Source organism: Neopelma chrysocephalum, unplaced genomic scaffold (assembly GCF_003984885.1).
Source record: "Neopelma chrysocephalum unplaced genomic scaffold, ASM398488v2 Primary Assembly neopelma1_25, whole genome shotgun sequence".
In the NCBI taxonomy this organism is placed as follows: Eukaryota; Metazoa; Chordata; class Aves; order Passeriformes; family Pipridae; genus Neopelma; species Neopelma chrysocephalum.
In genome coordinates this window covers 41,577,975-41,602,124 of record NW_020897694.1, presented here as the reverse complement: position 1 = coordinate 41,602,124, position 24,150 = coordinate 41,577,975, and the positions used below count along the sequence as shown (strand labels likewise).

Sequence of the window (24,150 nt, the reverse complement as noted above, 5' to 3'; positions counted from 1 at the left end):
CACATAACTCAGTTCTTTCACTCTGCAAATAGAGTCCAAGACATGATCTTATTCTCCTGTCTTTGGATTCAGCAGGATTATTCCCTCAGCTGTTCTGCCTGTTACTACTGAGGTCATGGCAGGCTTAACCTCAAGCAGAGTACCAAAGCCCCATACATGCAACAAACTACAAAGACCTAACGATTGTTATTTTGGGCTTGGTGCCACGCTAACCTGGTTAGGGGCTGTGCAGTGCTGTTCTGAGCAGCTCATCAACAACTCGAAGAATATGGGGCTGTTGCAGCCAATGTGCCCACCAAGCCTGTGTCATTCCCAGCAACTGAAGCACCAGGGCACCAGGGAGTGGGAGGGCTGCTGGTCCCAGTGCAGAGAGGGATCTGCCAGAGGTGATGGCCATTGTGCCACTGCCCCTTTCCTTGCATATGGCACTGAACAGCACAGGATGTGACCTCTTGTTTGAAATTACTCTTTCAGAGGAAAGCTTATCCTGCACAGTGGCTTCCAGGAATGTTTCTCAGCTCCTTGTTCAGCATGTATTATGATAGTGTCTTGACTGTGGATCATGAGCAGTGCCCAGCTGCCCATCCCCTTGGCCCTTGTTGTCCCCGGACTCTACATCAGCAAATCAAACTGTCTAAGAACTGGCTGGTCTGGTCAACTACGTGCAAAAGAACTGGTCAATTGTCCTATCAGTGCTACTCTCAATCTGAATATGCTGTGAGTCCCTTGTGTGTAGTAAACCATGTAAAAGTGTAAAGGCTATTTAAAACGCTGATTTCTCTGTATTTAGTGGCATTTTGCTTGAAAATGTTTGAAGGAGACTATAATTTTTATAAAAATCAGACAGGCAGTATTTTAACCCATTTCTGGAGTTGAAGGCTGATACACATACATACATCATACACAGAATATCCAGTATGTGTTTCTGTAATTTAATCAAGAACACCTTATTGGGCTGTTCCCATTTGCTTCCATATATTGACAAAATGAAGACATTCCACAGCAGCACTGAGCAAGATTATGGAGAATTGTGAGTTATAAACTACTTAAGGCTTCCTCAAACTGCTACAAAAATAATAACATCTAAACAAAATATTCAGATACAATGTAATATGTTTATTTTTTTAATCCAATTTGTAAAGGTCCCTTTTTAAACAAAACGAGAACAAAAAAATCAACACAATTCAGAGGGCTTATCTCATTTACCATATTCTTCTCCACTCTTCACTTAAAACACAAGCAGCAACTTATATTATTAGTGCTCATATAGTGCACTTATATGAATTTTGTGTATTAAGCATTAAATACAATGTATTTTCCATGAGCATAGCCCAAAGAGTACACAACATTACATTTTCAAAGCGTATGTAAAAAAAAAGACAATAAATGTATATCCAAGACAGTCAAACTCAAATATTTTGACCTGGCAAATTCTATAACAAGTAACAGCAATTTTAAACTGTGTACAAAGCAGAACAGTGCCAACATGCCTCCGGTCTGTGAGCTATGGTAAAATATCAAGCACACACAAAAGGAGAGAAGCCAAAGAAACCCACCACAGAGCAAACCTGAGGCACACCCAACTGCGACCGAACTTTCCCACTCTGTAATGCAAAGAGCCCAACAACAACAAAAAACACTTCTACACTACAGGAAGTGAAACAGTAAATTCTTTCAAATTTGTCTCCATATTTCTAAACAACTTGTTCAAAAAATTTAAAGATGAACATCTAATTATACCAAACAAATGTACAAACTATAAAGTCAGAGAAGCTCCAGAAGATTGCCACTTTCAACCTTGCATAGTGAGAGCTGGCATTGATATTGCTACCATAGCTTCAGCAGAAGATACGGAAAAGAAAAATCTTTATCTCTAAGTGATGCACATACATAACATTCTCTTCACAAAATTCAGTTAAACGTTGTTTTAATAAAAGGGAAAACACCTCTAAAAAGGGAAAGATAGTGTTCACAAGCTTAGAAAAAAAATACAAACCCAGAACATTCCGTAACAAAAAAATGAAAACAATAAACATTCCATCATGACAGCACCTATTATCACTAAATAAGCCCCATACATGCAACAAACTACAACTATTGTATAAGGCTGTCAAATTAAGGGTTTACTTTCCATATAAACAAAGTGTAAAAATAGCAACAAGTTGCGATCTTCAAATTTAATGCTGTGTGAGGATTTTGTCTCCCCAGTTTCATTTGGTAGCAATTTCAATATGCATTTGATATAGAGATCATTCATCTAGGAACCGTGATACAAATACATTGTGCCTAGGACAGTATTGTCGTATCTCTGTTCGACCTTGACAGAGTTGGAATGCTCAACAACACTACTAAGTTCGGGGATGCTTTCAGCAGTATCCCCAAAACCATGATAGTGTCCATAGTGCAAAGTATCTCCAGGGTCTTCAACCCATGAGGGTCGGTTAGAAACACAGCTACTCGGGCTTCCATTCAGATGGAGAGATCCACACATATCGGTGGAATTACTCATGGCTTTTTCTGGTTCCTCAGTGCCGTTACTGGTATGAACTCGGTGCCTACTGGGGGAAGTTATTCCAGGAATTACTCCGTTAGGTGTTAATGCTAAGCACTCCTCACGCCTGGCATCCATCCCACTGAGCTGTTGTGCGGTGGTGAAATCCAAATGTCCATTGATGGCACATCCATTTGTCAGTGCATTCAATATGGAGCTACTGCTATTCATATCTGCATTAAGAAATACACCTGTCACCAACAATTAAGAATACATGGAAATACATAAAAATGTCTCCACTGTACTTCACTTATTTAAAAAATGTTTCCATACACAGCTTTGAAAATAAATCTACCCTTTCTTTATAACAATGTAGGCAGTTCAAAGTAGTGAGAGCTGACCAGTAAGCTTGTAACATGGATTCTCATGTTGAAAATGCAACTATCTATTTACATTCAATTTGTAAATATGCCTGTATTATTCTTTGCAAAGACAATGTGAACTCAGATTTTTTTTCATTTAACTGTATGAAATAAGTGCAGCAGACAACATTCTGGGCAGTGTTTTCAAAGGTGGAATAAAAGACATCTTTCCACCTTAACTATAATGCCCTCTTGGGATGAAAGATTATGTACATACAAGAACTGAGTATCTGTGAGAGAGAGGGTGAAGGGTTGGGTTTTTTCATTTTTCAGCTGTAATTTAACCATGGCTCTTTTTTTTTTTGTTTTAGTGGTAACTCTTACAGTACAATATGCACTGAAATAAGTCAAATAAAGAAATGTTATGTTGGGGTGCTACTATAAAATGTTTCCAAGTTCCTTTATTCAAAAAGTACTTCAATTTACCTAGCAGTTTGCCAGATAACATACTGGGCAGGTTTGTATTTAATAAGTTTATAATAGCATCTGTACAAACCACATGCAAAATGCCATACAATAGCAAGAGCAGAGTGCACAGAAGACTAAAAAATGTTATTAGCAGGAAACAAAATTCTAAAAATGTGCATGCAAAAACCACTGAAAACTGTTTTGAAGCAATTTCTCCTTTGAAGTTAGAAATTAGTACAATAGGTTTTGTTTCCATGAACAGATTTCATCAGTCTGTCTGAAATGCATGTTTTTGCAGTGGTACTCAAAAGTACTAGCACAAAAAATGCATGATATATTCTGCCTTAAAAATAAAATTTATGTCTATCTGTATTGGTGAAGATGAGCAAGGCAAGCATGGAAACTACAGACCTATGTGGTGACATTTACAGATTTTACACTCTGTGGTTATCCTTGGATACATGCACATGTGTTTATGTCCACATGAACATATAAACCCATGTGCAGAACAGGACTGCATTTGCTGCATGGATCCAAATCAAGCCAGTAAGTCTGTTGGCAACTTCCCACATTTGCATAACACTGGGCTCCCATTTAAGTGACACATAATGAGTACCACTGTTTGACAAGGAAGAATATGAAGTTTTGGTTCTCTATTAGTCTTTTGCATGGCTATTACTTGTAATATGTATTACAATACTGATACTCCACAGACAACAATACATAATGCCAAGAAAAGTGTTCAAAGTTTGTAATTCACTGGATTTACTAACTGGAGTTTCCTGTTTAGTCCCTACATAAGTTAAAATAACCACATCAGCTGAACTCACTAACCACGAATTCTTATTGAAAGTGGAAAAAACCCCCACAAACTCATCAAGACATCAAAGATCTAATATTTCAGTGATGAAACCGCACAGAAGGAATTCCATATAGTGTTTATTAACTGAAAAGTGCAAAGTTTTAACTGTTTAAAAATCAACCATTATAGGCTGGCTTTGCCAAATCAAATTTAATAAAATTGGCACTTCTGTTAGTTAATATGCAAAAAGTAGGTAATGAATAGTTCTAGTGACAATTATAGAATGTTATTATTTGTTAAAAATGAGCACCTATAGTAATAGAGTATATTTATGAAAGACCATCATTTTTCCATAAATAAGAACACTTAGTAATTATCACTGGAAAATATCATAGTCTACTTTTAAAGTATTGATTATATATATGTATGTACATTTATTCCTAATATATTAAAATACCTATTAATTATCATTCCCTTTGGCAAATCTGATCTGTGGTACAAAGCATAAACAAATTTATGGCAGAACAAATCAATAAATAATAAGAAATTACTTTCTGAATGTAATACTGCACTATTATAGTAACTCCATGTCTTAACCTACAAAGAGCAAGGAAAAAGCTGACCCAAGATAGTTTTAATCAAACTCTATACATATCCTGGGGTTACCAAATGCATCTTAACTAAGCAGCCCTTAAAAAACCCAGCGCATTAATATTCACTAATACTAGTAACATTTTGATTGTCTCATGAAGATTGGTACAAAACACAAAAACTGTTTTCCAAGGTGCACTTGTTCCAAATAGTAGTTTAAGACCTGTCATGTCCAGTCTTTTATTTACATAAGAAACCCCATAGTAGGATCCTGCATTTATGCCATTGTGTCTGAACAAATTCTGAAGATATGATGTCTGTCTAGATTATTCTTTATAGTATTTGTTGTAATATTTTGAATATAGTTTTGTCATAACATGTTATTTTCAAAGCTAGGATATGTTTCTCTATCAAGTCTTGTTATTAGCAATTAAATCTATTTAATCAAAATTAAATGAATAATTGAAATTATTTCTGTATTTCCTTTAACCTGAAAGTATAGCAACAAAAAGCAAGGCACAACGTAATACAAGCCTCAGGTTAAAAGTGAAACAGTCATCGTGGATTTCTGTTTATCTGAAATACTAAAAAACAACTAATAAATCTTCTCTTTCATGATTACAATACATTGTGTGAAACAGCTAATTTCTGATGCCTATTAAACCCCCAGTATAATGGGTGTCACAGCAATACAATAGCTTCCAAGACACTAGACAACAATGTGCAAAAATGAAGGACTAAATTTTATACTTAAATTAAAAATAAAATGCATATTGATTCTTGCAACGACAAGGAGTTTGCATTGCAGAAACAGTGTATATTTCAATTTCTTTTGGTCCAACAGAAGTACTCTCCTGTTGTTTGGTGTCTTCAACCATTTGAATGTTGTTGTAGTTAACAGGAAACTGTCCACTCCCACCTGATACAACAGCAAACTCTCTATCAACGTGCATATTGTCAGCATCGTCCTCAGCTCCTCCATTCATCACTGGTATTAAGCCATCAAAGCTGTAAGCTGATAAAAAAAAGGAGTCGTGTTTAGTCACTGGTGCCTACTTGAAAACTCAGCCAACAAACAGATGAGTACTTTGATTATTAAAGCAAAAACTTTACAAAGAAATGTAAATTTTACACATCTGAGAGCTTCTGATGTTTGAGATTCAAAATGCAGAGTAACTGCTAACTACTTGCTCATTCATTTCAATTCCTCAAAAGGGAGAACTATCAGAGTACCTATGAGACTTTGCACCTACACATCAAACTCACTAGTTTGATGAGCTAAGCAGTTGAATAGAGAGCAAGTTAAGTTACTTAAGTTTAGGTTTTACAGCTAGTGTCCCCAACAGATAAAAAGTAGTCTCTACCTCAAAGTTGTCTACTGTTAGCCTGGACTATTCCCTCTTTCGCTTCCAAGGGCCAGGTCCCAGTAATTCACCCATTTGCATAACAGACTGCTTCACGGATCCCTTCAAGAGCTGAACACATAGTTCTGTCTTCTGAGACAAGCTGGCAAGTGGTGAGACTGCTGCGTGGAGCACACTTTAATAAGCAAGATGGGCTGACTTCACTACTACCTCTTATACCTACTACCCAGAGCGCTGCTCCAGTTCTATCCCAGCCTTGCTCTCACACTGACATTAACAAATCTTATTTACACTGCACACACTCATGTTATAAAGGGTTGCTTTGGTAAACTGCAAGCCAGCTTTCATTATTTTGGGTACAATCAAAATTTTCGTAAACTGCTCAGTTTTAAAGAACTTTAGGCAATAGCTAAAGTGTTCCAGGGCCAAAGAGATAACAGAGGGCCTAAATGACGCCAGGGCCCTTGGATCAGCAGGCTTCAAACTCCCTTAAACCAGGAAACGAAAGGCATTTTCTCCTAGTTACCTAGAAGAATGTTTCATGTGCTGTTTCATGCCGGCCAAGTCAAGGGTGCACCTGGCAATGCTCTCCATCCCCACCTCGCTCAGAACACCCAAAACAGCCATGATACTGATAGTCAGTCACTGATTGTGTGCAGCAAGTCAGTACCTTTGTGCAACACACAGTGCAAAGCCAACCCATTGAGGGCTGACCAGAAGGGTCAGGATTAGGACTGCCATGAACAGTTGTGTGACCAGATGGCCTGGTGTGCATCATCATCATCATCATCTCTGACCCTGAGCACCACACTCTGCTGACCTGCCCACGCAGAACAGTGAAATTTCTGGAACTGATTTCAGAAAAATAGACATAAAATCCAGCTCATGTTTTTAAGTCAAAACGTAAAAGTACCTGGTGTATATTCTGACAGTGGCCACCAACTTACTTCAAGTTCATCTTCAGCCTTCAGAACTCATTTTTGCACTACCTTTGAGAGAGCTATTACTTTGAATCATGGCATATTGTGTATCAGTGGCACTTAATTTTGACATCAAAGATTCAATACTATGCACCCGATAGCAGAGCCATGTGCATGCATTTAAACAGAATTACAAGTAATCCCCATCCAATGCCCAGTTTAGCTATTCCAGAGCAAAGTACAGCTTAAGCATTTATTTTCTTCCTACTCTACTGTTTAGAGGTTCTTGTATGGGACATACACTGTCACAAAAAGTAGTTTTTTTCAAAGCAGTGGTTGTTCTGAATTGGGGCATGGCCATCAACACCTGACTCTTACCTGCAAATACAGGCTGCTTGCACTCTTTGAACATCTGGAGTCTCCTGCGTAAATAGTCTTTAAAGCACAACAGAGCAGTGTGGTTTTAGCAAGGGCAAAATTAACACAAAGTTGAGCTCATTTTGTAAAAAGGCCAGCTAGGCACAAAGATGTACTGATGACTCCTCATTACTCAGCTCTGTTGTTTACAAAAATGCCTCAGGACAGTGACTCATTCTCACTGCAACAGACTTTTTACATCGATAGATAGCTATTACTGATGCTGATGTCTTTGAGGGCAGACACCTCAGATTAGAAACTGCAGCTTTCACAGCTGAGATGCATCTCTTAGTTACTCCAAAAACCTTCAAGCAAATGCAGTAAAGCTTTTGCATTTGTTTGCAGAGGTCTTAAAACGTCATACCGGTAACGATTTCAAAAAATTATCTACTCAATTGCTTTTCCAACATCTCTGTAATTACTTGGGAGCTCCTGTTCACTGAATTGTCTTTTTTTTTTTGCTTGATCTAACTTATGCACTGGACCAACTGTTTATAGTGAAAGGTGATACAGATACTGCTATTTCATGGAAACACAGAGAATCCACACAGCCAGCCTAGTGCCACCCCCAGACTTGGGGGAAACGCTGCCTACAGATCAGCTTGGAGCCACATCCTGAAGCTGAAAGGTATGGCTGTTTAGGAACACTCAGGAGTGGCTCTTCAAAACAAAAGATAAATTTTACTTCAAGCAGTGCCTCCCAGTAGCAGAACGTCAATGCACTGAAGAAATCTTTCTGAAACTGTTATGGGCACCTGAATACCGGGCAAGTTTTCTTACTCTGTATAGCTACTTAGGACATTATTCCCTAAGTCTTGCATTTATTGCACAGGGACTCATCTCCAGCATGAAATTTATCATTTAAACCAGCTACATGAAGCAACATATCCTGTTCATGATTGGCTATGAAGTACCCAGTTAAGGCCTCTGATCCTGCTATAGTTAGAAGCCAGATAGCAAGTACTGAACAAATACTACAGTGTCAATCTTGATATAATTTATGTTGCCCACGTAATATTTAGAAACACGGTTTAGGCCTCAATTTCCCTCTTACTATCTGGAATTAAGCATTGCTTAAGCACATTCTATTTGGCTTGCTAAAAGTCACGTATGTTAGAATAACATCAATTTTAACTGAAAGAAGATCCTTTAATAAAAACCTATGAAGTCCCTTTCCTGATGTTAACCACAGGAAAAAAGGAGCTGGAGTGCAGAATTGCTGCTTTGTTTTTGTAAGAATTTAATGGAATAGGCAAAAGAAAGGAAGATATTTTCTATCATGTTACTCAAGGTGTGTATAAGATGTAAAAAACTTCTTCATAGAGCTACCAAAAAATATCTTTGGGTTGTACTATTGTGTCATTGCTGGCAGAGAAAGCAGCAGTATCCTCAATGCACAAGGTTGAACAGGAGTCCTTAAGATTCATTCTAGTCTTACACCCTCTGCTAAGACAGCAGTTCCCCTTGGAGCATGATCCTGGAAACTTAAGGTATGTTAGCTTACAGACATAATCCCTCTCAATTTGAGAAACCTTTCTGCCTTAAATTTCTTTCATTCATCTTACCTAGCACAGAGTTTCTGAATTGTGAATTAATCCCCAAGTGGAAAATTACCATCAGAACATCCGGGCATCTATGTGAATCAACGCAATGTTATTTGGCTCTCCTGAAGGTGAAGAAACTGAGGAAGGAGTAGAAACTAATTTTAGCTCCTACTCCTCTGCATAATTATTCTTGGGATCGTGCAGCTATAGCACTCTCTGGAAATAGAAATTTCTGAACACGCCAAGATGATGACAGGGAGAACTGGGATCTTGTGGCATGGAATTATATTAATCTTCTTCTTGGATTAATATGTAATTTAGATATGTGAGTTTGTCAATAATACTCAACATCCACTCCAAAAGGCTTTAAAATGTTTATTTTCCTTTCTCAGCAACAGTATCAACCCATCCCTTTTACCTCTGGGGTCTCACCTTCTGTTCTAGCCTTCTTTGCTCCAGCAGACTCCGTATCTTCAAAGGACCTCTTTCGACTTGTCCCACCACTGAATGGATTGGGACTTGCATTCTGATGAACCCCATTTAAGGTGCCATTGCTATAGAAACGATTCAGGTGACTGTTCTGGAGGTTCAAGAGAAACTGGGCACATTCTTGGAAGCCCTGGGTATGTGCAAGGTCTGCTGCTGTCAGGCCACTGGCATTTCTCAAGCTGTACAATACAAAGAAACTGAATTACACTCATTCATCACGCTAGCTTGCTGCTGCTGCTGCCCTTACTATCTATCTGCAGGTGATGAGAGAAAACATACACTCAGCAAATTTCCATTAAGAAATTAGTTATTAATCTTAGTTTTATAACTAACTTTACTTTTTGCACATATATCTGGCTTCTAAGCAAAATTTGGGAGACAATACACTGTTAAATAAAATCAATATACTATGTGCCTTAAACCATCTTCCTATTTAAACTTCTCAAAATGCTTTATTCTAAAATAGTCTGAAGTATCTGATCTTTACATAAACTTCAGACTAATTAAGTGTTGAATTTTACCATCTTCTGCATTTTATTCTGCAATCTATTGCTTTAACTTGAGCAAAAGATCAAATACTCAAACAAACTTAAAATGACTTGGCAATTGTCCATGGCATTCTGGTTTCTAAGGTAACAACAACATCACTATTCTTCCTAACAACAAAATATATACATATATAGAAAGAGATAGATAGATAAAGATGCTATACTTAGTTATGCTTTGCTTATACTTTTGTTTCTGGTTTGTTTCTCATTTCAAAGTGTGTGACATCATAAGTACTGGGACTTACTTTGTTAATTTGAATCAAGGCTTTTCTGTGCATGAGAGAATGGCATTGATTTTGAATATTCTAATGCATCAAGGAGATTATAAATGAAATCATGGAGGACATGTAGAAAGGTAGAAGTTTAATCTGAAGAAATGCTGTATATCACATGCATTTACACAAACATACAGTACATTTTGTGCTTATAAATTTAGGCTAACTTCATAAGGAAGAGCATAAAAGTGGAGATAAGAGGGCCAGAAATGACAAAACTAGATGGCGAAGCAACAGATGCTAATCAATCTTTCCTAATATTTTTCTGCCTTTCCAGACAGATGTAACTAGTCAGAAAAATTGAATTTTTGTTTCTTGGCTTCTAAAGTTTAGACAAGTTCATTACTTAAAAATCCAGAAACAGACCAGCCAACAGAATAAGAATTCAGGAGATTAACAGACCTGATCCTCTTGAAACTCATACGAAATAGAACTCAATCCAGCTCATATGAAGAAATCAAAGAACAAAACCCAGATTTGCTTCCTAGATCACTGTAACTTATTTGCTACAAATATGAGACTCTAGAAGCTGCCTACTACAGCAAGACTATTTCCATAAATGGATAAATCAAAATACTACAAAATCACAAAACCTATTAGGCTAGACCAGGGTTAATTTCATTCCATACTCACTTATTTTAAGTCACCACTAACTTGGACTACTAATGAGAATCCAGAGAACAGAAGTCAAGAGTGGTCTAGAAAATAAGACTCCGGAAGACTGAAAAATCTAGTTATGCAAAAGAAACGAAACTTCAAGGTGGAGGTATTACTTTCGAATACCCAGAAGACAGCTGCAAAAAGGATTTTCTGTCCATCCAGTGCAGGCAGTATAAGAATGGGATTAACACAAACAAAGGATAATTAAAGAGAGGCATCAGGAGAAAGTTCCAGAGTATAAATGTTGCTGGATCTTGAGAGGGGTCTCTTCCTCTCCTCATTTTAAGAGCAGTCTATGATTTCAGAAATTCTGCAAAATACAGTCAATCCTTCCCCATGCTGAACCAGGTGGTTTGTTGAGGTCCCAGCTAACATTCAATGCTTTTAGTAGTTCTGACTTACTTGTGCAGCATACAGATGTAATACAATGAAACTACAGCTGGAGAAACAGAAATTTCAACAGATCTGTTTTGGTCAAAAAAAATAGCTCAGTTCTCTGAAATCTGTTTTAAATTTGCAAGCCCCCAAAGAATAATAAAGGAGATCTAAGCAAGAGCAAATTAAAGATACACAAAGATAAAAACGACAAAAACAATATGGTATTGAATGACCACCTAATTTAATAAAACTTCAAGGAGTCAGTAATTCTATTACTTAACAAATATTATTGAAAAATAACTCTGCTTTGAAAAGTTGAGTGTAAGGCAGACTACAGTTCAGTCACCGTTCCTCAAAGGAACATCAGTATGAGATGCCAGAGGCATTTAGAGATGGACAAAGATCCAAGTGTGCAAGGCTATGTGACCAAACTCTAGGAAAGAATAATTACGTTTCCCAGACACAAAATAAATGAACTCAAAAGATTCTGTCATATTTTAAAATCGAATGACCTTTGATATTTTAAGATCTGTCCCATCTTGGAGAGATGACTCTTAACGGGGAGACAAAGATGTACTTGTTCTACAGAAGTAGTTTGAAAGCCCTGCATAGGTTTTTAGTGGATTCAAGCCCACTGGATATAACATTCTTGCTTCTAAGAGTTTAGAAACCTTTCTTGTAAGTGCCAGCCTCAAATTAGCCTATCAATTTCAAGAGAAAGTCCTGTGTTCAGAAGTTAGTAGTGAAAAAAAAGAAGAAAGTTCAGTCAAATAAAAGGAGATTACGGAGTCTGGATGACTCCAAAAACCTTTAGGTCAAAAGCTAAGAAAGAGAACACAACTGTCAAATTCCCTCTGCTCCCTCACAGTTAGAACACTAATTTGCGTATCTTCTCTATATATCCACTTGTCAATGTTCATTATTTTAATCAAAGCTTGATTATTTTCAAATACTTTCAAATTTCAGCTAAACTGGCTTGCATTTCAATAATAATGGGAAGGAGAAGATGAAAAGCTGACAAATTCTGAAGAAACTTTCTGTCACTTTCTCAAAACCAGGCTAGAAAGATGAAAAAGACCTATTTTCTTAGTTGACTTTTCAAGTCTTCTCTAGGAGGAAAAATCTGTCAGTGGGAACACAAAAGGCAGCAAGGGCTAGCCATGCTATATTATACACATTATAGATATCATAACAAAATGCAAGTAATCCAAGAAAAAAACCTAACTCAACTAGGAACAAAGTAGGAAAGAAAACACTCTTAAAAGATATCACAGAATTTTAGCAGACTGGATTAGCTTTTTGCATTTCCAAAATAATTTAGAAATATTGTCATCACTCTAAGGATTCTGAGTGCGATACAGAAAAATAGAGTGTAATACAATCCTCCCAGAAACCATGGAGTACTTGAATGAACTAAAAAGCTCAGACATCTATTAGACCATTCTTTAAAAGTGCCCACCTGGGCTTGGAGCAGAACCACCCTGTTCCAGCAGGAGTTACAAGGAAGTGGGAACACATCTATTACTAAATGTGCAGTGCATGGTCTGTCTCAAATGTTGCCAATGGCTGAAAAGGAAGCAGCTACCTTAGCCCAAGAGCTAAGAATGTAAATGTCATTACTGTACACAGTACAGTATAGATTATAGGGATGAAAATAGAAATGGCTAAGAGGAGTTCAAAATCTTATGTGCAATCCCTATGTCAGCCCTTGGTAATGAACCACAATTATATGTAAGCTGACTGTCACGTGAAAAGGAGGAATAGTAACTGAAGATTTATTTGGCTACTAAAGTAGACTGTATGTGACAGTCTGTGTGGTTAAAAAATAAATAAATTTAAAAATCAACGAGCAGAAAACTCAAAGAGATAATCACTATATTCAAGTAAATTTTCAACTACTTCAGTTATTAGGTATTCCTTGCTTGAAAGGTACTTCATTTCTCATAGATGCTGACATAAAGAAAAAGAATAGGTAAGGGATATTATAACTGAAAGTAACTTCAAGACCTGGGCTGTGAAAGAAAAACAGCAGGGAAAAAAATGTAAACCACTGGACAACATACCTCAAATGTCATGTTTCTTGAAAAAAAAATTCTTTTCCACCCATCCTCCATTTTTTTAATAAGTTAAGAAACCCTTCAGTACTAGCTTTCATCTTTTACCCTAAACACCTTGAAATAGTGGAAACTTCAAAGAAGCTTGGAACACACATTTGACATAAACCTCCAGGTAAGCTGTCCTTTTGTTACTGCTAATCATACAGCAAATACAACAGCTCTATTTCTGTAACTGCGTTATTCAGAATTCAAAAATGAGTGCAGAAATTTCTTGCAGGTTTTTTGTTTTGTAGGTTTGTTGTTGGCTTTTTTTAACCTTCTTCCCCCCTGACAAATATGCCAAACTTGAGGACAAGCCTATGTTGCTTTTGGAGGTTTTTCTCTAAGGTAGGCGCTATCTAGCTGAAACAAGACAAACAGCAAGCTATACAAATTGTGTTTTTCAAAGATGATCTCATAAAGGAAGAACCTACCAGCAAGGAAGGTACAGAAGGATGGAACAAAGTCGTAAATAATAAAATCAGAATAAGTCTTGAAAAGTTACATGTGTTTTATGATTAGTCAGCCTTTATTAAACAGTATTCATTGACTTGGTGCAGTATATTCATTGACTAGGCTGGCCTAGTTACTGACAAATTGGACAGCTGTGCTCCAAAAACTTCATTCCCTTTCCCTTTAGCAAAAAAAGAAAAAGGTCAAAACCTGAAGACAACTCTGAAGGTCAGTCCAGTTACAGGAACAGGTGGAAAAACTGAAGAAAGAAAACTAAAGTTCTGAAAATATCATTCCCTTTTTGGCACCTACTCCAGACAGGAATACACGTGAAGGCTTGAACTGACAAACAGGAGAAAAATTCCTTACTTAACACTGCCCAGGGCTAAATGCAGTTTTGGTAAGTTGTCAGAAAGTCAATCCATTCCATGTTTAGAAAACACATACCTTGCATCCTTTCCAAAGCAATTCAAGTATTTGAAAAATGACTGAGTCCTGTTAAGGTTCTTTTACATGGCAGCACTTTTTTGCTTTACAGTTTACTCACTGTTTCCATGTAATTCTTATTAATAGGAACAAATTAGAATCATGAAGCATGATATTATTTACCCTCGGCTTTCTTGTAGGCTAAAATCCAGGAGTTGGAAATAAAGACATCTTGTTTTCTTCAAAGTACAGAAGTACTTTGCTAACTCCAAAGCAAAAGAAGAAAGACAAATGTAACTGGAAGGATACATTTTCGTATTATAAAGTTATTCTAAATGGAAAAAAATCCACGAGAAAAGTTGACAGAAGTCTGAATATGGATGAGTAGGTGATCTTGAAGTTCCTTGACAGATGATACATGAATTGTTGTGTAGTGACAGGTATTTTATAAACAAACTCAACATGTGCACTGATATATTGAATTAAAGCTCTGACTTTTGCATATACATTTATTCACACACCTAACAGTGCTTAAAACAACACTCTTATAACAAATTTTTCTTCTTCCATCAAGTGATGTCCACAGGCAGTCTTCACAACGGACTAATCTTGTTATGAAGAAGACTTTTTTTTTTAATACCCATTTTTCTTCCTCTGATTGACATCATCTGAACTCCCATTCTAAAGGCTGAGTTCATCTGAGAGTCCTGGTAATCAAATTAAAGCAGCTACAAAGAGGACACTGATGAAGCATATGTTCAGGTATTTCCTTCTTCTGAAATGCATTTTCAAAAATGTTGGGTGGGAGTGCAACTCAATTGTTGTTCAAAACCAAAAGAGACAAATGTATTATCTGACCAAACAGGATTGGTGTACAGAAACATGAAATTTACTTCCATTTTCGATTTATTTAGGAGGATGTTTCTATTATTTCAATCTAACCACAATTTGTTGTTTTCAGAAGCTCACTAAAGGAAGGAAAAAATCTGATGCAAGCTCTCAAAACATAATCAAGACACTTCTACTATTGTTAAGTCAGGAATAATTAAAAACAAACAAACAAACAAAAAACCCCCAACAACTAAAAACTTAGAATTGTTTAAATATCTATATGCAAGAAAGATTTGCTTCAGGATAACTTACAAAATTTACTCTTCAAAAGATCTGTACAAAGAAAACAAAGACTTGTGCTTCTTGCATTGGATTCTAAATTATACTGAATTTATTTTTAAAAAATTTGCTTCTAAGTTGCTTCAGTTGTTCCTTTTTCATACTCATTGGTGGAAAAAAAGCTGTGTTTTTAACATAGAAATACATTTGAAATACAGTATCTTCCACTTATAATGTCACATACCTTGAAAAACAAAACAAACATTTGCTACAAAAAGTCAACAATAAATCTTTTTGAAAAAACATTCATATATGTAAAAAAAATCTCCTAAATGTTTAATTTGAAATAGTGATTACAGTGCCTACAGCTCACTGTGTTTTTGTTAATGCCATGCGACAATCTAAGAAAATAAACCACAGTTTTCGTATATCAATGTAATATCTGTTAAAAATTACTGATCTCAACTTATCTATTGTTAGTTTACAAATAAAAATGTAGATAACTGTAAATTAGGGTAAGCAAAGCATGCAAATCTATAGATTCTATATCTGAATTCCTAGATTAGCATTAAAACCAATCACCGCAACAAATACCTCAACAGTATGCCTTGTGTGCAGAAAGGAAGCGATACTGAACATTCAATGCCACAACTGTAAGGTTTTCGGAGAAGCACCTGTGGCAGTTTCAGCAGTTTCTATATGGAATGCTCCCCCTTTCTAGGATTACTTGAAAAAATCAAGTCAATTCGAATTACGTAGCTGTAAAACATTGACATGTGTAGTTTTTACAGTTTCAGAATCTTCTGTTTGATTTAAACGGGCAATGGTGCATAAACAGGAAACTTATATCATAAGGGATCACATATTTGCAGGCAACATTAAGATTAAAAGTACATTAACATACATAAAGTGCTGTAGCACATTATTCAATATGTAAGCCATTACCATGTGACCACCTTAACAACAAGATACTAAGCCTTTTATGCCTTTTAAAGCATTATTACTTTTATCCTGAAACCAATTTGTCAGTTCTTCACTGAAATTTATATAGAATGGATTAAAATTACCGGTCAACTCATGGCTTCAATTACTTAAATTTAGTAGGCTGTATCTCAAAAGAATTAGTAGCTATTCCTATACAAAAATTAGCAGATACAAGGATTAAAACAAAACAAAAGAAGAAAGAGAAAAAAAAAAAGATCAGAATACTAAAACGCCCACAATGAGAAAAAAACGTTTCCTATATAAACAGCAGTATACTAGTCTAAAATTTCTAAAGCAAAATGATTTTAAAATACTAAAAACTTTCAGTGTTTTAACCCTTTGGTGTCCAAATACAGAAGTTATGAAATAGCTTCAAACTTTTTTTTTTTCTTCCCAGATACCAAGAGAAAAATACTCTTAACTAAACAGATGTGTGTCACTGTTGGGGACAGCTATAAAACTTCACGCTAGAATTACACACTGGGCATCTACAAAAGCACAAGTTGGTGCCAAGTTTTTATTTCACAACAAAGCATTTGGCAGTTGAAATTGTTTTAGACTTTTAATAAAAGTGGTAGAGTTTCTATGAACATCCTCCAAAATCGTAACATGAATATACTGGACAGAAGGACTCTTCTATGTGAAGTCACTTTTTCCACATAAAAATCAAGGTGAACTATGAAGTCTGCAGCCATAATTAGCTCCTAGATACTTTAACTCATGACTAAACAAACGTTGGCAGAAGAAAGAATTCATTAACTATGGTAGGCAACGTTAGAATTACCACAAGCATGACCATCAGGTGGTGATTTATGCTGTATCTGTATTCCCATTTATATGCTTTAATAAAGACTTTGATCTACAGTATCTTTTGTAAAAAATATTCAAATTTCCAAGTAAACTTCTGCCTCAATAATATAGGCCTATCCAACTTGGCCTGGTACCAGCAAGCAAAAATATTTTAAAATTCATATTTAATTATGTAAGAAGTGATTCCTGAATACAACTGACAAAGGGAAAGTATGAAAGACTATGGTAGCTTTTGAAACAACAGTCTGATTGCAATACAACACAGAAGACCTTTCCTATTAAAATGAAAATATTTCCTAGATCATTGGCAAAAATGAATTCCAAATAAGCATCTTTATAGTACTGCAGTCACTTTAAAGAGAATATGAGAGTTACCCAGCCAACCTTATGACAATGAAAATCATCATTGCTGCTGCTTTGATGTTTCTAGAAACCAAGTAGGAGCTGCAAATAAAGTTGCTTACAATGAATAAAGTGTTATGGAAAACTATGAAGAAAAGGTTCATTGCAAACTCCAACTTGAAAAGATAAACAATCTTGCAATACAGATTCAGTCAAGATGCCTCTAGCAGCAAATAAAATGATGTTATTTCTCCTCAACATAGCAACTGAAAACCAATGATAGCTTAGAATAAGAAAAATGAAGAAAGTAAGCTTCTCTCAAATGTGCTAAACTTGGAATAAAGTTCAAGTGATTCAGTACAAAAAGCATGGACAGTGAAAGCCTGTGAATAAAACTGAAGAAAAGAGGTAAATTAATTTTAAGGTATTTTTGTGCCAAAAGGGGGGGGGGAATCAAGAATGAAACGACGGTAAGTATTAGATGGATTAATTATTTTCCCATAATAGAGGGAGATTACCGAACTACATGATTTTTTTTGGTGACAAAAATAACTGGATGCTCTCATTCAAGCAGACAAAAGACCTTTTGGATTAAGAAACTGCTGAAGTACATAAAACCACTTGAAACAAGCTTCACAAGAAAGTTTTTCAAACTTAGATTTTCCTCCATTTAAAAGAAAACTTATCTATCATGGACAAGCCACATCAAGAAAAGAGAATGAAGCTGAAACTGCAAAGTAACATTTTCCCTAAATTACAGCTGCCGAAGTTCTTCCAGGGTTGTTAAGCTTCCACGCAACGAGATACATCTTGTAACCGGTAGCACATGATACACATTAGAAAACTTTTCTGACCAACTTGAACATGTTCTGGGCAAAGTCACAACTAACTGCTGGTTTTTTGTCCAGGTACAGAGGTACTAGTTGATCTGTGAACAACTCTACTAAGAAGAAAAACTAGATCAGCAAACAAAACCCAAATCAACACAGCAGGTTAAAGCTAATGTTGCAATCAACAATTCTCTCATCACATACCTAGTCAAAATGTTTTGGCAGATCAAGCACAGCACCTGTACAGATCATGACCACCACCAACATACGGACTAACCATCAGAACTATTCAGACTATTATATTTGGGAATATACTGCACCTTTGTTTCTTTCACTATGTTTAACTCTGGCCAAGTTCCACTTCATAATACTTTGGTTTCTCCCTCTGACTTAAGTGCACCCAGGTATCTGTTACCAGAATAGCAACAGAATAGCTTATCTTACAGAAAAAGTGAACATCAGCACAGTATCTTAATGAAGGCAGACCACTGCCAACAAAAAACCCCAAACATTCCTGTCAGAAATCTGAGATATCCTCATAAAAAAGTCTTGGTGTTCTTTATCCAGCTCCTTTGGACTGAAGAAAAGCCAAGAAACCAGTGCTATGAGGCTTTTCACTGAAGAATAAGCTACCCCGTCAAGCTCACACATATCTTGTGATCTTCCTCTGTATGTTCCAGAAAGGTCATAAAGTAATGATGGATTTTACTTTATTCATAAGAAGCACAACCTCTCATAATTCTTCACTATTTCAGAGCTGATGTCAGTAACCACTGTTGTTATTCCACACCCATGAAGAATAATCTGCATTCAAATTGAACACTAATTCAGTCGTGAGAGTTTTCCTCAGCTTCCTGCAATTATTTGAAAAAGCTGTAACTGTGAAGACTACCATTTTCCACACAGTTTTACTCTAAGACTGACTCTCTTCATTTTTTATCAGTTACCCATGCATATACATTCTACTTCAGTATTTCAAAATCTTTTCTTGAGACTAACCCTAAATTACTACCTTACCTCATGGTCACAAGCTCCTACAAGCCACCTTAAGTTCTTCTACAATCACAGCAATTAAACAAGAACCAAACGTAAGAAACTATCAAGCTTTCCTTGCAATATTTTTTTCAGAATTAGTGTTTCACTACTGAAACATGCCACTTTGAATTTGCCTTTCTGTAAAAATTTTTATAAAGGGGGAAAGGCAGAACAAATTCTAATCTGTATACCCCTGCACTGCAGAATGGTCACTACAAGAATACCACAGTGATAGCCCTTAAAATGCTTGTTATGAACAATTAAACAAGAACTGCCACATTTGTTTCCTCAACTATACAGCACAGACTAATAATGCAACAACACTAATTGATCCAGCAGTTTAACTGCTATCTGGACAGCAGGCAATCAGGTTTACAACATGAATTTTGTATGAAGTGGTCCGAGTTTGAAAAGTATCAAACATATTATATAAGCATTAATGTACTAATTAACAGATAAGAACCTCTCTGTTAAAAAAGCACCTAAATCCTATTCTCAGACAAATGATCAGTAAGAACCTGAAGCACTGTTCTCGAGATGAGGTTAATGACCATAAGAAAGCAGGACGTTGGCTCTTCTACACTGAACCCACGTAGCAGTGCAGCTTCTGAAGCAAAAAGATGACACAGTCATAGCACTTCACAAGTACGCTGACATCAGAAAGGGACTGCACTTCAATATTAGAAGTTCAGTAGTTAAGTTAGCCAGGCAAGAAAAACAAGCACACATCAAAAACCTGCAAGTAGCTGCTAAAATTTTAAGAAATCAAGTAGAAATCCGGAAACTAATGCAGATCTCTGAACCTTGAGACCCTTCAAGAGAACAGGCCATGTAAGCTTCCCCTTCAGACTGAAAAGGAACTGAGGATTTACTTTACAAGAGAATGGCAGATTTCTGTGTTGACATCATGAAACCTACAGACCATTACTATTCTGTCTCTTCACTAGAGATGATTGGTTTTCAGAAAGTTAAGAAATCTCAAAAGTACAAATGAGGAGAACAAAAGCTGAGATATCAGAAAAGCGATCACAATTAAAACATGAAACAGACTTCACTTTAAACAGAAACAAGAATTTCAGGAAGGGCTAAGCCACTAAAAAACTCACAATAGATAGATTTCTGTTATGAAGGATGGAGAGCAGTTGTGAAGATGAAAAAAGAAATTAATGATGCCTTTTTAAACAACACCATGCAGTTTGTGACACACGAACTTGCAACACAAATAAAATTAAGCCGCTGTCAAAGAATGAGAATAAAATTTTTGTTGAAAAACTGAATACCAGTGATAGGACATTTCTGACATTTTCTGATAGGAAGAGTGAATTTACACACTCGAATGCCAGACAGCTTTAATGAGAACATGGCTGAAGTGTCTGCCTAAACCAGATCAACACCACGATATGTCATCTGGTACAAACAGAGGTAACTGGTATATTTATCCCAGCATGTCAGTTCTTCTCCTCAAACCTGGAGACCAGAGTATAAGAAATTGGAAAGAAAGTATCTCTTTGGGGTCTTGTAACATCCCATCGTGGTATACAAACCAATTTCCCCCAAAACCTTAAGATTTCTTGCAGACAAATAAAAAGCTTTCCTATGATACTATTCAAGCATTTTGATCAATAAAGCAGGCAAATACTTGTGTGCAATTGGATGGCTGCATACCAAGCCACATCCCATTCCACAAGTTACACCTCTCTATCCCAGGATAATACAGTGTTTGAAACTTCCCTCGTAGCTCTAAAACAAGAAACTAAGGAGTACACAACTGCTTAACTGAGAATTGCAGAAGAATTTTTATTCAGAAATAAGTGGACAACATGCTCAAGTGCACTGAATGCAAATAGACATAAAATGAAGGAAGTTCCAGTCAGGATAATTAACATCTGCATCTGCTTATTCTTTTTTTGATTCAACACTGTCCTGTATTTACAGCTGAATTTTATATTTTTATATATGCTGTGATGCAATCTATATAACTATATTAATACACAGCATTTAAAAAATAGTGTAACAGAGCAAAACAAAACATGGCACCAAGAAGGCTTTTACTCCATAAAAACCTGTGGACGCTTGTCTATCACCATCATAATAAATAATTAACCATTAACACAATTAACCATACATAAATTGCATAAATATGCTTTTTAGTGAAAATCCAGCAGTTATGGATACTTTAAAAGGTACTATCCACATTAAAAAGTCAGTTACACAGCAAACCTTTTCACTCATATGAGGACATTGTGACCACCTGCTTCCCCCTCTTCAAGGGTCCATGAATACCATAGTTAGTGGAGCAACCATTTTTATGGCTGTAGGACATACTGTGCACAGAATATGCTTCAGCTAAAATGAAAAGGTAAATACCACAAAAAAATCAAAATATTTTCACTAGGGTACAATTATTATTTTTTAATATTATTAAAAATTTACACAGGAATAGAGACCCAAATTCTCTCTCATCAATTAGGAAAACAATGCAACAGCTTAATGAAATTTAGAGGCTGCAACATACTATCTTTCTCTGTAAAAGCAATACACTAACAAGCCTGACATAAAGTAAACCAGAACAATTCAAGTGAGGCCATTTCATTAAAACTAAAATTCTTACTTTTATCCTTAACTGGACTATTGTCAATATTCTTTGGCTTCCAATATTACCAAAGGAGTGAATAAAATAGGAACTGGTAACAAGATTACACTAGTCTAAGTTGCTTCATTTTAACAGCAGTATTTCAATAATCAGTCATTAATAAGAATACATTTCTTGCAACGTTACACTATTCATTACTAGTGTTTATGTAATAGCATCCCTGTTCTACTGGCTAAAAAAACTAGGGATGGTGAATTCTGGATGTATACTATAAATATCATGTAAAAATAGTATATCTGACTATTTGCAGACACAAGGGACATTTCTCTGCATCTTCACAAAACTAGATTTCGATACCACAACTATATGAAGAAATAAAGAAAAAACGGGATTAAAAGATCTAATCCCAGTAAAAATAAAAAGGTCTTAGTCGTCATCACTACAGATCAGCAATAGTGCTCAGGTCTGTATTGAATAAAAGTCTTGACTTGGTCTTATATAGTTAATTATCATTTCAGTTAAAATATACAAATTAGAACTCAATTTTATGGCTAAAATCCCTCTCCTTTTCTTCTAATTGGAGCCATAAAATAAAGGAGTCAAAACTTTAAGAGCATCTACATTTTTAAGTTTCTACAAAAATCAGAAAATCAACATAACCATTAATATGGGGCCAGTTTTCAAACCCAGATGACCCAAAATAAACCAATGTCAAAAGCACATACATTGATTTGGCCTAATTTAACATACTGAGCCTGAAAACCGGATTTTATGGAAAAAGAATCCTCACTCCTATCAGACAATAGCTACTTCTCTCAGTTGACAAGACCAAGTCCTTATCCTCTAAATGACTAAACATGGGTTGCTCCACAAGCCTATTGCATTTGCATCACTGATTTTACCATTTCCCGGATAGGATCTGATGTTTAATAACCTATAAAACTTGTGACAAATCTAGTCTACTGAAACATAGATGGAATTCAAAGTTAAAAAACTGAGAATTCAAATTATTTCCTGTTCACTAAAACTGCTATAAATCTACACTACTTCTGCTGCAAATAGCTTTGGTCAAAGGCAGATATCACTCACTTCACATGGTTTATGCAGTTCCACAACTTCTCTTTTGGTTGGCTACTTTGTAAAAACCACAAAATTATATACTAATTGATGATGATAATTAAGGTTTGCTCAATTCCACAGTAAAATGTAAATCCAAGTTTATCTTTAAAATATCTGAAAGTGAGAGCAAAATGGGAATTTATAAATTTAAGACTGATTTCATGATCTTTTCAATAACTGAGACAGCTTATTTCATTTTTCTGTGAAGCAATCCCTTCATATAAAGCAATTCATTCACTACTATTCACTTAAAAGGTAGTGTATTTCCTGAATATGCTATGACACCACTGAAAAGAGTTATATTTTATGGTATATTTATCAGGGCAGCATTACAAAAACAGTAAGATGGAAACCAAAGGGTAAAACAGGAAATTAACTAAATGATTCTTATTTCACTCACAACTTCAGTTTCATATTGCAGGTAAAAATACAGTAACTAGTTACCATTTCAGATAATAAAGCTAGTTCTAATTAAAACAAATTGCTTAAGTATTGACATTATTATAAGCCATAGAGCTTATACTCAACATTTCTAGGTGAACACTGCATCCATTTTGTCCATGCTGTAAGCTGCAAAAGTTTGTGAGCTTTCTGAATGTTTTTGCAGTACATAAACCTTTAAAGAAAAAAGTTAACAGGGCAAATACACAATACACTAACAAACAGTATTAAACTAACTGCAAAGAGTGTGTGAATTGCTGTTTTGCACATAATTTTGCTTTTGCATTGTTTTCTATATTTATTCACCAGTGCAAGGTGGAGATTTGTTGCAAAAATAACTACATGCTGAATAAAGTATACAATTTGGGGTCATCTGACAGAAGAGTGATAAATATTATAACGTATCAGATATAAATGCTGTAATACTTCAGTACACTGTTATAATTTAAATAAATTAATCTTTATTACTAGACATGCAAAACATCTTGGGCTTCATTACAGTTGAACATGTCTAGCTGTCTTTTAATCAGGTGTCTGCTGTTTTGACTTTTCTTTCTGAAATTAGTATCTATGTTTACTGGTCTAAGTTAGTTAGCTACACA

General features: G+C 35.7%; 1 protein-coding gene across 2 annotated transcripts in view; it reads right to left on the bottom strand.

Moving 5' to 3' along the window:
- Positions 1 to 1,095: 1,095 nt before the first annotated feature.
- Positions 1,096 to 24,150, bottom strand: part of ANKRD10 (ankyrin repeat domain 10) — a 37,685-nt gene continuing 14,630 nt past the window's right edge. Inside the window, exons 4-6 of one of the 2 annotated variants that reach the window (XM_027675081.1) lie at positions 9,392 to 9,627; positions 5,634 to 5,729; positions 1,096 to 2,724 (exon numbers count right to left, since the gene is read on the bottom strand). In XM_027675081.1, coding sequence (XP_027530882.1) covers positions 2,258 to 2,724; positions 5,634 to 5,729; positions 9,392 to 9,627 — 799 coding nt within the window. In that variant the 3' untranslated portion in view covers positions 1,096 to 2,257. Of the gene's footprint in view, positions 2,743 to 5,633; positions 5,730 to 9,391; positions 9,628 to 24,150 lie in introns of both variants that reach the window. The other variant, XM_027675080.1, reaches the window with a different exon arrangement.